The sequence below is a fragment of the Vespa velutina genome, chromosome 11 (genome assembly GCF_912470025.1).
Source record: "Vespa velutina chromosome 11, iVesVel2.1, whole genome shotgun sequence".
NCBI classification, from domain to species: domain Eukaryota; kingdom Metazoa; phylum Arthropoda; class Insecta; order Hymenoptera; family Vespidae; genus Vespa; species Vespa velutina.
Genome location: NC_062198.1, coordinates 7,408,547 through 7,423,684, shown reverse-complemented (window position 1 = coordinate 7,423,684; position 15,138 = coordinate 7,408,547). Strand labels below are relative to the sequence as shown.

The following is a 15,138-nucleotide window of genomic DNA, read 5'->3' as shown; positions in this document are numbered from 1 at the left end:
ATATATATATATATATATATTATAAGATGATTATTTATTGATAGAAATATAAATAAATTGCAAAGAAAATGCATTACTTCTCGATCCGAACTCGCTCAAGTCCGAATCACATTTTTCATCAAATATTCGACGTCACACGATAACAGCATGAATCGAACAAAGTCATTAAATAAACATATCTAAATATAAGCCCGAGTTATTTCCAGCAAAATATATACAATAAATTATTTCTTAAGTATAACATTGTTTCGGAGGAATGTATTATAAAAAGATCAAATTAATATCGAGAGAGGGATATTTGTAGGTATCGAAAGAAATAATGAAATTAGTTTCGACTGCTAATTCGAGAAAAATAATAAAAGCAATAGGTGAAATGAAATTTAACTTCGAGGGAGACAATTTCGTTCACGTAGGTCTATCAAAATAAATAATAGTAATAATGACGTGTTTCACAATATTTTTTCGATAGGGAATTCGACTCCGAGAACTTATTTCGAGAAGAATAATTAAATTCAATGAGTGGTTAATATTGATCGATCACTTGTCGTATCCAATCGAGATAGAAAGAAACGCGAGAATAGACACCAGGGACACCCGCTTGACCGCATCCAATGCCCCAGGAAACGACGCCAGCAAGTTGCCATTGTCCATTGCGTTCGCATACCATGGGACCACCGCCGTCGCCTTTGCAAGCGTCTTTGCCTTCCTCACCTCCGGCGCAGATGAAGCCAGGATGAAGATTGAAGCTTGTTCCGAGTCTCGTTCTTCTCATTTGACTTTCACAGACTTGATTATTTATTATAGGCACGTCGACTTCCTTCAAAATATTTTGATATTTGCCAAACTCGCCGAAAGCGTCTTTACCCCAACCGGTCGTCCAGCATCTAAAGAGATAAGAAAAAATATATACAATATATACATATATACATATAAGTAAACGATGTTCCTAGTTGAAATTATTATCAAATAGTGTTCCACATACCTTGCTCCGTTAAAGTCGTCACGTTTGTTTGGAAGACAGGCAGGAGTGATATGTGGATTCTTATCGAAATCGATTGGATGATCGAGTTTTAGGATGGCGATATCATTGTAGAGAGTGCCAGCATAGAACTCGGGATGTACGTAAACGCTAACGATATCTCGTTCGATATATGGATAAAATTCTACGTCGTGATTGACGTCCCATTCACCTAGACGAGCTCGCAAATCACGTCCAGCATAGGTTTTCACGCAATGCGCAGCAGTAATGATATGTCGGGGAGAGATCAATGTTCCACCGCATACGTAAACGCTCTCGGTAGAATCCTTTTTCAATATAGCCACTTGCCAAGGATATTCACCTAAATATATGTATGGATCAATATATGTATGACACATATCTATTATTTTTGTTTACAATGTTTTTATCTTACTTTCAAAACCAAAGACTCACCGAATTCAGAATCTCCGTCGATGTAAGCTGGCGTTTTGATCCTAGCGTTAACGCCTTTCGTGTATCTGGTACCGCATTGGCCAGGTCGTGGTCGCGAACCAATTATGTGGCTACTTCGGCAACATACATGACGTGGACCGCATACTGGTGGACGACCAAATTGTCTCTATTGGAAAGAAAAAACAAAACAAAAAAAAATAATATGTATGAAGGTAATATTATTAATTTATTTATTTGACCTTTAATAAATAATTATGATTATGTCCGTAATTGTGTCTCGAAGGATATTTTAAAATGGTTGCATGAATGAAGCCTTTATACTTAAATGGTTTGTACACTAGTGCGAGACAATAATGACGATGTATTCTTGCGTTACTCGATATCACGTCATTTGGTTCTCGTCAGGTATCGGTAATCGTGCTGTTTCTCTAATGATCCTGCAACACTTTGGTGAATCTGATACGGAGGATGGTTCAACGTTCAAGCTCTTACCTCCTCCGTTTCAACGATCGTTTTCACGTCGCGCTTCTTTCTATCTCGAAAAACAATCTTTCTGCTTTGCTTTCCGTTCGATGAATTCTTCGCGGAGATAGGATAATTTTGAGGATCATCGTCGTAGGACGCATTGGTACGAGCATTTCTATAATAATCGTTATAATCTTCCAAACTGTCTGGCTCGTAATCGTAATCGTCGTCATCACGATAATTATTGGGATAACCACTTTGATAGTGAGGACTGTTATGATAAGAGGAATGATAGTAATTCTGATGATAGGGTTTTTCGTGGATCGTTGGGTAATAGGGTTTGGAGGGATAATGATGAATCGGTTTTTCGTAAACCACTGGCCCTGCTGGATAATACTCTGGCGCATAATTGCCCAGTAAACTTTCTTTCTTATGAGCAAGCAAATGTCCCAACTTATAAACGAGTCCTGGGTTTGGTGTTACGTGGAGATTCACTAGTGGTTTAACCACTTTCTCGCCATACTCATCCTTGGTAACTTGAACGGCCACCAAAGGATTTACGGATACCAAACCGAGATTTATACCCTGTCCAACGTATCCATCACCGAATGGATTTGTTGGATTAATGTAGCTTTGAGGCAGACCAAAACTAACGCCCCAAGTAGGCTTCACGTTTAGTTTCGAGGTGTCCAGATCGCCAACGACCAATCTCTGCAACGAGAGAGTCGAAGAGTCACTTAGAGATCCGAGTTTTTATTTTTTTCTTTTTTCTTTTTTTTTTTTTGTTTCTTTAGAAGAGACGCCCTAAATGTTAGCAGCTCTACGATCCGTTTCTTTCCCTTTCTCTTATCGGTATTTTATCAGTGATTTTTACATTTATCGAAACTCGGATCGAAACTCGGATCTCTTATAACTCACCTCAATAACGTCGAACGGAAGCCTGTTAAAGCGTTAATCATCGGATATATCGAAATAATAATGAATTTCCGAGCATTCGGTTCGAGGCGAGCATTCGTTTTCTTCGTACTATTAAATTTCATCAAACATATTAAAATGCATGTGTACGAATAAAGATAAAGAAAGATATAAAGAGTATGAGAAAGGGAAAGTGTAGAATTTCGCCGATTCTCGCTACGAACAGATAGCTCGTCTTCAAATATAATACGATAATAATTTGTCTGAACTTACGCTTTGAGCTTCTACTTTATTTTCCTCCTTTTGTTCAGCCCTCTTTGTGGTATCTCTCTTCGTTCTCTTGTCGCTTGCGACGAAATCATTATTTTCCTCGGAATCTGATATTTCACCGTTGTTATCTTGTTCTTTGCGATGGTCAACACTATTAGTTGCGTTTACTCCTTTCGGGACTCTTACGATACTCATTGTACCATTTCCATCGGTGACAACAACTTCAACGGTTTCAGCTTCGATATTTTTCCCAAGATTACGGGGATCGATCGCCAGGTAAAGATCGTCCTTGCGACCAACATGGTCGATGGTTGAACATTGTTCGTAAGGTACGCACACGCAGTCTTCGTAACTCGACGACGACAATCCATTGTTGAAAGCATTTTCAAGTGATCCAAGATTACCGGCAAAGTTATTACCATTCGAAGCAAAATTATTATTGACTATGTACGGATTGCTTGCACCGAAACCAGGATATTGTTTTCCTGTATGCAATGAATTAGATCCACCGACTGTGGAATCACCCTTCACTTTTTCGTAAGTTGAGAAAGCATTAGCGTAACTATTAGACGATGCGGCTTCGTTCAAATTGTTACCCGAGCTAGATGTCTTGATTTTAAAGTTCTTTCTATAGTCCTCGAAGTCGTTGATGGTGCCAGCATAAGAACCACCGTTGCCATAGCCATAAGCGTTAAAACCATTGTTACCAATAGGTCCAGGTCCGATTATCGGAGTTGATCCAACGTTATCGATCGAATCTCCATGGTGATAATGATGATGAACGTGTTGTTGTACGGGACCACCTGGTTGCTGTAGGATCACTTGTTTCTTATTTAGATATTTATTCTCAAAATCGACCTCAGCGTCCAAGCCAGGCTCATAAATTGGTTTTGTAGGGTAGATCGGTCCACCACCGGGTTTCTTCAGACCAATCTGTGACCCGAGAAAACTTGATGGTGGTCTTGAGTAGATTGGTCCATGTCCAGCTCCGATGAAAGACGGCGGTGGCCCTGACAAAATTGGTCCAGGAGCGAAACCAGGCGATAGTGATTCTGGTTTTCCAAATCTATATGGTCGTTTCACAGGCACAGCTGGTAACGGACGACCAACGGGTTTTATCGTCACGGGTTGAGCATAGATTACATCATGAGGATGAATATCACGGTGAGGCGAGTAATATGGACGACGACCTTCTAGATTTTCACACTATATCGATCAAAAAAAAAAAAAAATGTTTTTAAATGTTTATAAAGCATCGAAATATTAATCAAATAAAAAAATGATCAAACTCACGTTCATAAGACCGAGGGAGCATAGTTTCTCTTTGATGTAACTACGCGCTACGGTATCGTTCCCTAATTGAAGAGCATTTTTCACGTCTGGATCGGCATAGAGCTCATCGTAACCTTCAAGATTGCGTCCCTGTCGATTATAGATGAGAATATTATCGATCACAGAATCTACCTGAAAATCAAACATTTTCGTTTATTTATGTATTTTTCTTTCCTTACATTTACTTATCTTCTATTATATTTGAACTATTAATATTTTCTTTACCGTTCGTTGATCGAGTGCTTCGGCGACTCCGCTCGATTGCGATTGAACATTAGGGTTGTATGGTTGCTGTTGTTGCGACTGTTCTTGTTTGATAGCATCGGGTGCAGTGAACGAAACGGGATGATAAGATTCTTCTTGCGTGTTAGGAGCACCAAGTAAATCTTGACCTTGCCAAGACCATTGTTGCTGTTGTTGGTTCGTACTGCTGGAACTCTGTGATGAAGATGACGTTTGATATGTCACTTGAGTCGCCAGCGTGCATGTCGTTAGACATGCTAACAGAATGGGCCAGCTTTTCATTCTAAAAAACGAAACAAAAGAAAATAATTTAATTTTCACTCGATCATTTCCATTCTTTAATTATTTTACATACACATAGCTTTCATTTTTCGATGGATATCTATTTATTTAAATCATTAGAAAGTTCTTTATACTCGAGGATTCATAACGTTCTTCACAATTATGTTTATGCGTGGGTATGATCTGATAGTTCGATCGTGTTTAAAAAGAAAGTACAAAAGTTTTGTTGCATTTTTAAGGCAATAATAATCTGATATCTCATATTACATCTCAATGATTATTTATTCTATATTTCTTTTTTTTTTTTTTTTAGTCACTTTTGACGCAAATTCTTTCCTTCTTTCTTCCATCATTTCTATGAACTTTTTAAATATGTTCGTACATAGTTGTTCGTAATACCTAAGTGCTAATTTCAAATTGCTAAATGTACGATTTACATAATGTTTATATGGTTAAGATTACCAAATTCGTGGACGCCCACTAAAGATCTGGGTTTTACCGTTCGTCTACTACGTCGTTTCTTTAATCCAAACAAGTCTTGTGAAAGTGCATCTTACCTTTCTCCGATCAGGTTTTATTAACCGGTGAATGTATTACTGACGCGAGAAAGATGCACTTGTAGATAAAAAGAAAAAAGGAGAAAAAAAAAATAAGAAAGAAAATGAGATCGAAGATCAAGAGATACGAATTTAAATATTAACGAATATTCTTTGTTTCTTGCTTTTAATTAGAATTTATCTCGATAAATTCGCGAAAGAGTTTGATTTACTTTCTGACATTAACAAATTCCATAATCGTTAATTTATTATAACGAGTAATTAACGTAGAACAGACGACCAGTCTTTTTATTTTATTAGGAATCAATTGGATGTGAAAAGTACGATCAGTTTAAAAAAGAACGATGATGCGATCCTGTAACCGATAGGGTCAACGAAAGTAAGAGGAAGTTGAGAGAAAGTCGTTTAACCGGTCGTTGAGCTATATCATATATATATATATATATATATATATATATACATATATGTATATGTCTTTTTTTATATGGTATATATCAAGAAGAAGAATGTTTCATTTATTCTTTAAGACATTATTTTGACTGGAGAAAGTTCTTACGTAATAACGGAATTAAACGTTCTCGATGGTCTTTGTCTTTTTTACCGGAATATAAGCAATGATAAAATAAAAGAGTTGAGAGAGCGAGAAAGGTAAGATAGTTGAAGGTATATGTATTTATCTATATATATATAGGTCACGAAAAGAAATCATTGTGTTAAACGTTGATCGTTAACACACAATGGCTATTTTCTCAGACAATATCGACAACTCTTACATGTGACATACAGTGAGAAGGAGAAAGTTAAGAAATCATTGAACCCCGGCGTATAGGTAATTCTTTATATCTTCTTTCTTACTTTCTTTTATCGTTAAAAAATAAAATAACGATATCTCTCTATCATCGATTTGTAAATTAAATCGATATTAATTTAATTTTAAGATACACAAAGTCTCATATCATTTATTCGCGATAATGAAATTTATAATGAATTATTTTGTAGGAATAATTAAACTTTAATGTTTTATTATAATATTTTTAATGATAAAAATCTTCGATTATATTGAATTTATATTATATACCTGTTTTTAATGAACACGCTGAGAATAATACGGAATTTCTGAGACACCTTGTGAACGTCTTACGATGTCTGTTCACCACGAACACTTTCTCCGTATACAACACTGGTCTGTGCTTTTACCGAGACCGCTCGAATCTTATATACTTTCGTACCTCTTTCGGGGATGCTGAGGCAGCTACGCGATTGGAACGTTATGGTGGGGTAAATCTACGTGACTCATTCTTTACACGAACATCCGTCTTTGGGATTCGTTTTTAAGTGGAATTATTTGTCGCAACCCCTTTTGATTTATCGAAAAATTTACAACGAATTTTTACACGATTACATTGTATGTTTAATTATTATTTAAATTATTATTTATGAAATTAATTTTAAAGATCGTAAAGAGTTAAAATTTGGGTCCACAGTTTATATTACGAAATATGATAATATAATATGATTAGGCTGTTATTTATTCGAATAATATTTAACAAAATGTTTTAGTTAATATTTTAAATAAATTTTTTTAATGAAACATTGATATGTAATATTAGTGATACCGATCAATACAAGAATTGTTAATATTTTAATTGAAATATTTGTGAACGTAATAATTTAAATAGATGATCAGTATCAATCAATATCAATCCTGAGATTTCATTATATATTTATATTATCCATTGATATTTTGTTATAAATACTAATGTTTACACACAAACATATATATGATCATTTACTTTACAAAATATTGTCAAAATAAATAGAAATGATATAATTATAAGATAATTTCGCAATTTTTAAATATTAACGATTAACAATGTAATAAAATCGCATTTTGCACGAGATCGATTTCAAAGATTCAAGGTCTTATGAATGGAAGTCTAGTGAAATTTCGTATCGTTCGTTTCGTTTATACGTTTCATTTTTGATCGCAGGTAGAAGAGCGGAACCGAGAAATCATTAAAGTTCGTCGGTGTATATCCGTGCAGTTCAGGTCTTCTCAGGAAACATTATACACGTGCGTATCTACTACTTAGAAAGAAAAACAATCCATGGATGTTACAGACGAACGGCGTACGCTTTCTTTTCGGTGATCCTCTTCGTTAACCTTGACATCATCCTGCCTGAAATTCGATCGGACAGTAGATAGTCGCCTTGCCAATTTCAAATGATTTCTAAGAAAAAGTTAGAAAATATCGAAATAAATTTTTCAATAAGATCGAAAAAATGTTTAAACATTTTTCACGCATAATAGCAAGTTGACTTAAACCGAAGCAGAATCGGAGTTCCTGCGGTTAGTGTTTGTATTTCAGGTTCCGGGAGAAAGTATTCCTGAGGATGTCTCAGAGCTAACCGAGTGTAATAATAATATTCGAATAGCGATCGCTTTTACGAATACATTATGGATATATTTGACATTATGAACGATTCATAAACATTAGTCTTTTGTCGTTTGATAAATAAAATATAAATCCAGATTATTATCGAGTATTTTCACGTAACGCTTATCGGAACAAAAAATTTGACTTCGTTCATTCATTTTTCTCTCGAAAGAAAGAAAAAGAGAAATAAATAAAGAATGAAGAAAAAAGGATCGCGGAGCCGGTTTTGTTATCGGTTGGCCGGTAGATTTAGTTCGATGCACTCGTTCGTTTTCTCTTGCACAACAGGGATTTTCCCGTCGTGTGCTTTACTCCGATACATGTTGTAACTATCTCTGAGAATTTTTGTATGACGTATTTCTCTTTAGCATGTTAAAAAAAAAAAATGAAGGTAAGATCGTCTTGACCTATTTACGACAAACGACGAAGGCATGTTTGTTCGTGTTCGTCGAACTTGAGTAATAACGGAGTAGAAAAAAAAAAAGAAAAAAAAAAGAAAAAATAATAATAATAAATAAATTCCTTTTTCTCATTTCTAATTTTCTACGATTCTTATTTATGGGATTTATGATCGACGGACAATTTCTGTCGAAAACATTGTTAGACTGGCGTTTATGTTAAATATTATGTAACGATGAGTCCGTTCAAGGTACAATGACGTCGACGAACGTGTTAAGAGTTCCGATGTTCTCGAGAAAGTTTCCGATCTTTTCACTTTCCTTTTCATCGCATCCTGTGATCAGCGACACCGTTATCATTGAACTTTTGTGATTCAAACTCCTATTTATGCTTTCATGTATAAAATGGGGAACAAGGACGAGACTTTTTCTAGAGATATATTTTATAGACTCTAGTTAGCCTCTTCTCTCGTCAAACGGACTCGTCATCCTTATTCTCGGTTCAATGCCTTTTCTTTTATTTATTTTTCCTGTGAATTATTCATAGGAACATAAGACCGCTTTTTAATATTTTCAAGTTTAAAAAAAGATGAATATTTTCTACTGTAAGGACAATGAAGGATATTTTCTATTGTAAGGACAACGTAGCGATGGAACTTCGATCGGATAATAATGGCCATTAAATAATGTTAAATAAAAGAAATGTCACAAATTAATTTTCTTTTTGTCTTTTTTTTCTTTTTTTTTTTTTTTCTTTTTTGTGCTTTTTTTCTTCTAATATTTGTTTCGCGTGAATGACTTTATCAATATGCGATACATGAATGAATTATTGGTGAAAGGTAAGGTAGTTCTCTGTAATGTTCATGCTTTAACTTAGGTCAATATTCAAGTTGGTGATAAAAGAATCAGTAGGTAATGTGGTATCCGTGCTGTTCGATCGAATAAGTGGAAGGTGCTGCGGCTATTTCTACAGGCGCAAGTGCTGCTGGATAAGCGTAGGCGTACGGTGTCAACTGCGAAGAAGCAAGATTCATTGATATTTTAACAAAGATAATATATGCAATTAATTGAATCGAACGATTCATTTGGACGACAGATTGGTTATCAATACATTTTTCAATTAATGAGTAAACAATTCTGACATATTGTTATTACGTAAAAGTAACAGATTATTAATTATTCAATGCGGATTGTATTCGTTCAACGTCATTGAATAGACCGTATATACACTTATCGGATTAATTATTTAATAGATGATCCGAGAAATCGATAGAAAGTCTCTGGTGGAATAAACATATGTAGAAAATTTCAAGGAAGAAGAAGTGATAAGATTACAAATTCAATCTAGTACGTACTTGGGGTAAAAGTGCTACGCGAGAAATCGATGAAATTAGAGGCGTAGCGATCGGTGCGACAAGAGGTGTCAATTTAGCGGTGGACGCTGGTGTTTTGATGTCCGTTATCAGCGAAAGAGGTTTCGGTGCTGGTGCTGGTGCTGGTTTGGGTGCAGGTGCTGGGGCGGACCAGGCCAAGCCAATTAGCGCAATCAGAATTAACTGTGAACATATCAATCCCTTTTTTCAATATTTTTCATTTACGCAAATAGGAATTAACGCTCGAACAATTTGGAATTTCGTTAATAATACATTTACAATAAATAATATGTCAGTCAATGTATTATGTAAAATCGATCGATTTCTACTCACGTGTTTGAACATGTTGGCGGATTTTGAAGAGGATGAACCCGTAGGAGTGCGTTCGATGATTCTTCTGTATTTCTGTGCGAGAACGCTCAAGCCCTCTCGTACTTATAGGGGTTCCGCGAGGGCCAATGAAAAAAGTAGACTCGTCCAGTACCTATGAGAAGCGTCCCTACGCACACGGCGCATTCCTTTCTGGTACCAGATACCACTGTTGCGTGTGAATAGTTTTCTAAACAGGGATATGCACGATTACTTTTTCATCCTTTTACTTCCTTTTTGCCGTCGGTGATTATCGTTCCTTTAGATCCTACGTAGAATCGAATAAAAGTATGCTTTTGAGTATTAGAGTAAAGAGTAATCGAGTAAAAAGATCATTGGGCCGTGATCTTGAGCGATCGCCAAGATCAATCTAGTGGTTGGTACAACGTATCGCTGTACGACTCGATTAATTGACGATTAAGTTACCAAAGAACCGGTATTTCGACTCACTTTCAATTTCTTAAGATACTTATACGCGAGCAACGTTACAACGTTCTTTAAATGTGACTTCTTTTTTTTTCTTTTTTGTTTTTTTTTTTTTTTTACATTAATCAACTGCAAAACAACATCAAGGTAAGTATTAAATTAATGACAGATTGGTATCGAATGACAGTAAAATTAAGATTACCTGAGAACGATGTAAATTTGAAGGGTGTAGGCTCAATCGAGCAAAATGATCTTTATCGGGATCATAACTCGTATATACGCATATACTCGAATATCGATTAATTAATATTAACGGGAGGACATTTGTCCAATTACTCGATGTATCTCCTGGTTGGTGTTACATAAAGCTATTTAATTATTAAAATATTCGTCGAGTTAACATTATTCGTAGTTACAGGCAGATAATACCATTTTTAAATTAATACCGTCGAAGGATTTTATATATATATATATATATATATATATAAATTGTCGATTAATCATGTCTCGTATTTCCTTTTTATGGCGAGTGGCCTATATTTTCCTCCCGTAATTCCATCGGTAAGTACGTTCTCTCGTAAATGCGGCTATCAGGATTCCTGAAAACGAACGAGGCAGAAGAAGCTGATAGGTCGAGTAGGAGCTTCTACAAAAACTCCGAGAGGAGACGAAGTACATCGCAATTCTCCACGTTCGTTCACCCGAGACCTTGGATACTCGTAGATATCCTTATGCGGCTTTACAACTGGCGATCCAGTCAATGCATAAGTCAGACAGGAACGGGTACTCGGGAAGGAACAGCATACCTGGCCGATAAAGTTTCTGGAGTTTAACAACTGGAATGGTAGGGAGGGAAGAAAGATCAGAAATGAAAAATTTTGCACGAAAAAAATCAAAAAAAAAAAAAAAAAGAAAGAGAAAATATGTTCCCTCTAGACAATAGTACAATACAAATTTATTATTAACTATAAATATATTATTATTTTCTCAACGAGAGAATATGACGGAAATTTTATTATTCGTCGAGGATGAAAACTAAAGAAAAAAGAAAAAAAAAGAAAACCAAAAGTAAAGAAGAAAAAGTAAATAAAAAAAAAAAAAAAAAAAAAAAAAAAAAGAAGGAAAAGAATGACGTCGCTGTGGATTTACTACCTGCCGATATTTCCTTCCGAACGGGTGGATGGTTCGGTTGGCTTGAAAGAAGGGATAAGGGCGTGCCTAGTCAGACCAGAAAAATACGGACTATCTTCGTGACCAGTTTGCGGATCGTAACTCGTAACGATCGTGGATCGGCGAGTACCAACATCCTTCGATTTTACCATACCCGACGAACTATTGTCTGTATCTTCGAGCGGTCGAAGCCGATTCTCAAAGAATAATTCTCGAGACGAATAATAATCGAGAGAAATATAAACGAACATATTCTAAAGAATCATCGAGGATGACGTTGCGATTATCAAAATCGTTCGAACATTTTTATCGGGTTTCACGGTTGATAGACAATTACGAGAGTGATTCGACGAATCGATTCATTCGAAACGTCGATTTATTTGCGACGTTTTCAGAGCGAATCTTTGCTCGGTAGTCGCATAACTCGGAACGTTACGTTTCTTTTCTTTTTCTTTTTTTTGTTTCAATTCGATCGATAGAGACGTGCTCTGAACCGTGAAACGGCTTTTTCGTTGATCGGCCGAACTAAATTCGTCGCTTTCCACTTCGAGGTCGAAATTCTTGTAAATGAAGTTACAACACGGCCAACGACATATATCAAAGAAATAAATCGTTTAGCGGAAGCATCGATGATGGCCTTGACGATGGTCTCCCTAACTACTTTTTCCCCCCACTTAATCGATATACTTTATACGTTTGTTCTGACGTATTATAGGCTGTAGATTTAACTTTTATTGTAAATCCTTGATAGTTTATAAAAAGGGATCAGAAAAGGTTTAAGAACGTAAAATCGTTCTAATGATAAATGTATTGAAGTATAATAATCATAAAAGCATGAAGTAGTACGTATACAATGCTTGATTTTTGTCCTTTTTCTTTTCGTACACAAAAGTATCGATGTTTCGTACCTAAGGCTAATACTTAAAAAATAATATAAAGCATATCGAGTCGCAGTCGGGCAGCCGGTTTTTAAGCTCCACCTTTGTCCTGGGAATGACGATGATAGTGAATGATTTTCAACATGCGAGCCTCGAAGACGAGGAGGACGATTCTCGTTGCGCCTGAAAATTCGAAAATATGCAAGGACTCAGGAACTTCGTTCGAGCTCCTCTATGCATCTAACGAATGATGCGCATAGAAGAATGCATCGTTTGAGAGGTGAAAATAATAAAATTAATAAGAGTATTTAAAGAGAAAGACTCGAGAGAAAAAAAAAGAAAAACAAAGGAAAGGAATCACCGATTGAGTAGAATACGACAGTTCGTTAGCTAGGTGGTCCATACGCAAAGAAGAAGTTTTGACGAGGGCATTGTTGTACGTTGGTTCGTCAATTTATCGTTTTGAACGTGATCGTTAAAAAATGTAAATGGGCCAACGATAAACGAAAAAGATATTTAGCTTATAACGGAAGAATCCTTGATAATGATGATTTTTTTAAGCGGCATGAACGATGCTATGGCCATAACTGGAGATGGATTTTTCAGCGAGTACAGCGGCTGAATAAGGATAATAATAAAGATGTGCAGCGGGGGCAGAGGCTGCGTAAGCGAATGGTGCAGCGTGCAACGTAGCGTGTAACAAAGGTACAGCCTCCTGGATCGCACTATTCTCGAGAGCTTCCAATTTCTCCGTCAATTGCTTCGTCTGAAGGGATTCCGATTTCTCGAGGACGTTGTCGGCCTTCGAGGTATGAGTGATCACGCTCGGTGCTACGGGTGTTAAAGCAGAAACGAGGGGAGTAGCTGCCAAGTAGGAGAGAGTCGCAGGTGCAGTCTGTTGATGAAGGATGAGTTGTCCGTAAGATTCGCTTTTCTCCGAGAGTTGCCTGCTCTTATCGGACTCGTTTCTTTCTTGAGACTCGGATAATTGCTCCGTTCTTTCCGAAGCCTTAACGGCTACTGCCGGTGTCGTTGAAACGTTGGAAACATTGGTATTAATCGCTTGTCGACCGACGTTCTCGAGTAACTGTTTGTTCTGTTTAGAGGATTCCAATTTCTCCAAGGTCTCTTGCGTTTTTTTCTCAGATTTCTCTGACAAATGTTTGATTTCAGTTATGGCGATTGGTGCTGCTGAAACAACAGGAGTAGCCTGTGTTAAGTAGGAAACGGCCGTTGCCGGTGCTGAATGATGAACGATCGAATGTCCGTGAGATTCTATTGTTTTCTCAGCGACAATGGCCGCAGCCTTGGCCACCGGTAACACCGGTTCGATGGTTTTTACCAATGGAACGGCCGCCGGTCCAACCACCGGCGCGACCGAATGAACCACACTGTTCCCGTGGGATTCGATGCTCTTTTCGGATATGAGATTTCCTACGATAGCTGGCACGATTTCGCTTGGTTTCGCCAGCGCAACGGCCAACAGACAGGATAGGACCACCTGCGAATAAAACAAATTGTTCTGATTTCTCTAAATTTAAGACTTTTTTTTTTATATTTTGGAAGAATCCATTTATAAATAATTCGATCTAAATCGTCCGACGGACGTGGAGAAATTTTTGGAATCGTATAAACGGAAATTGAAAATATCGGACATCGTTAGGTATTTTCATCAGGGTTCGCATTTTTCATTTAAACAATTGTTTTGTAAATCGGCTCACCAGCTTGAACATGTCGGAGCTTCTTCGTTTCCCAGCTGCGCTTTGAGAATCTGCGACTGATCTGCACGGATGAGGTTCTCCAAGGTTTATATAGTAGAAGACTTCCGTGCTCTTCGAAAGACCTTCGGATACAGGTCTGTTCAGTAGTAACACCCTGTCTGGTTATATACTACAGCTTCGTCAGGATCGAGTAGATCGAGTAAATGACGAATCGTAATCGCGCTTGGTTATTGAAATTTACATAAAAGCAAAAAGTCTGAAACTTCTTTAAATTCTCACGCAAATCCTTAACGATTTAACTAGCTAGTCTATATGAGTTTAAATAAATTAATTATTGCATATTGCAGTAATTAACGTGATTTTTTAATATCTTAAAGAACGTTTATTCGAATGAAAGGATATATTTTTTTTTTAAATATTATATTTTAGCGGCGAATAAACGTTCAATTGTATATTATTTAATGATATTATAAAAAGATACATTGAGAATATATAAAACATAGGAGTCGTTGACCGAAAACGACTGAAGATAGTTGCTTACGTCCGAGATTCCATCAAGGACGTATCGAGATCTCGATTAGATAGAGGTTGACGACCCTTCTTAAAGATCATTTGTAAAATTTAAAATTTAAATTATTTCAAGCCGATGATTTTCTTCTCTTCGTTATCGGTCCACCAGGATATCCTGGTAGCCCATGAGCTCGTGTTGATTTTTCTGCGAATCGATTCAGTCGAGTAAAACCGGACCTCTCTCTCTCTCTCTCTCTCTCTCTCTCTCTCTCGCCCTCCCTACCTCCCTTCCTCTCTCCCTCCCTCTCCTCTCTCTCTCTCTCTCTCTCTCTCTCTCTCTCTCTCTCTCTCTCGCATAC

At 36.7% G+C, this 15,138-nt stretch overlaps 2 protein-coding genes across 5 annotated transcripts; both read right to left on the bottom strand.

Moving 5' to 3' along the window:
- Positions 1–15: 15 nt before the first annotated feature.
- Positions 16–6,721, bottom strand: LOC124952785. 3 transcript variants are annotated; one of them, XM_047503171.1, is made up of 8 exons: positions 6,575–6,721; positions 4,640–4,940; positions 4,376–4,546; positions 3,086–4,288; positions 1,925–2,608; positions 1,433–1,598; positions 983–1,340; positions 16–884 (listed from the first exon to the last, which is right to left on the bottom strand). In XM_047503171.1, exons 2-8 carry the CDS (start codon positions 4,937–4,939, stop codon positions 524–526), a joined length of 3,243 nt encoding a protein of 1,080 aa, XP_047359127.1. In that variant the 5' UTR covers position 4,940; positions 6,575–6,721; the 3' UTR covers positions 16–523. The 3 variants fall into 3 exon arrangements, with proteins under 3 accessions (XP_047359127.1, XP_047359128.1, XP_047359129.1); XM_047503172.1 differs by having other exon boundaries at positions 4,376–4,504; XM_047503173.1 differs by lacking the exon at positions 1,925–2,608.
- A 645-nt stretch (positions 6,722–7,366) lies between these two features.
- On the bottom strand, positions 7,367–10,424 carry LOC124952789 (neuropeptide-like 3). Of its 2 annotated transcripts, none has more exons than XM_047503181.1 (3): positions 10,039–10,424; positions 9,688–9,888; positions 7,367–7,727 (listed from the first exon to the last, which is right to left on the bottom strand). In XM_047503181.1, the coding sequence occupies exons 1-3, from the start codon at positions 10,048–10,050 to the stop codon at positions 7,668–7,670; spliced, it is 273 nt and encodes a 90-aa protein (XP_047359137.1). In that variant the 5' UTR covers positions 10,051–10,424; the 3' UTR covers positions 7,367–7,667. The 2 variants fall into 2 exon arrangements, with proteins under 2 accessions (XP_047359137.1, XP_047359136.1); XM_047503180.1 differs by lacking the exon at positions 7,367–7,727 and adding an exon at positions 9,150–9,345 and having other exon boundaries at positions 10,039–10,417.
- Between the last annotated feature and the right edge of the window lie 4,714 nt (positions 10,425–15,138).

Bases quoted from the DNA above. Each gene is read 5' to 3' on its own strand.
- LOC124952789 (XM_047503180.1), bottom strand. The intron at 9,346-9,687 runs GTACGTACTAGA...GCTTCTTCGCAG, and splicing joins GCGTAGCACTTTTACCCCAA to TTGACACCGTACGCCTACGC.
- LOC124952785 (XM_047503171.1), bottom strand. From the start codon at position 4,939: ATGAAAAGCTGGCCCATTCTGTTAGCATGTCTAACGACATGCACGCTG. The intron at 4,289-4,375 runs GTGAGTTTGATC...TGATCGATATAG, and splicing joins GCTCCCTCGGTCTTATGAAC to TGTGAAAATCTAGAAGGTCG. The intron at 1,599-1,924 runs GTAAGAGCTTGA...TCTTTCCAATAG, and splicing joins CGATCGTTGAAACGGAGGAG to AGACAATTTGGTCGTCCACC.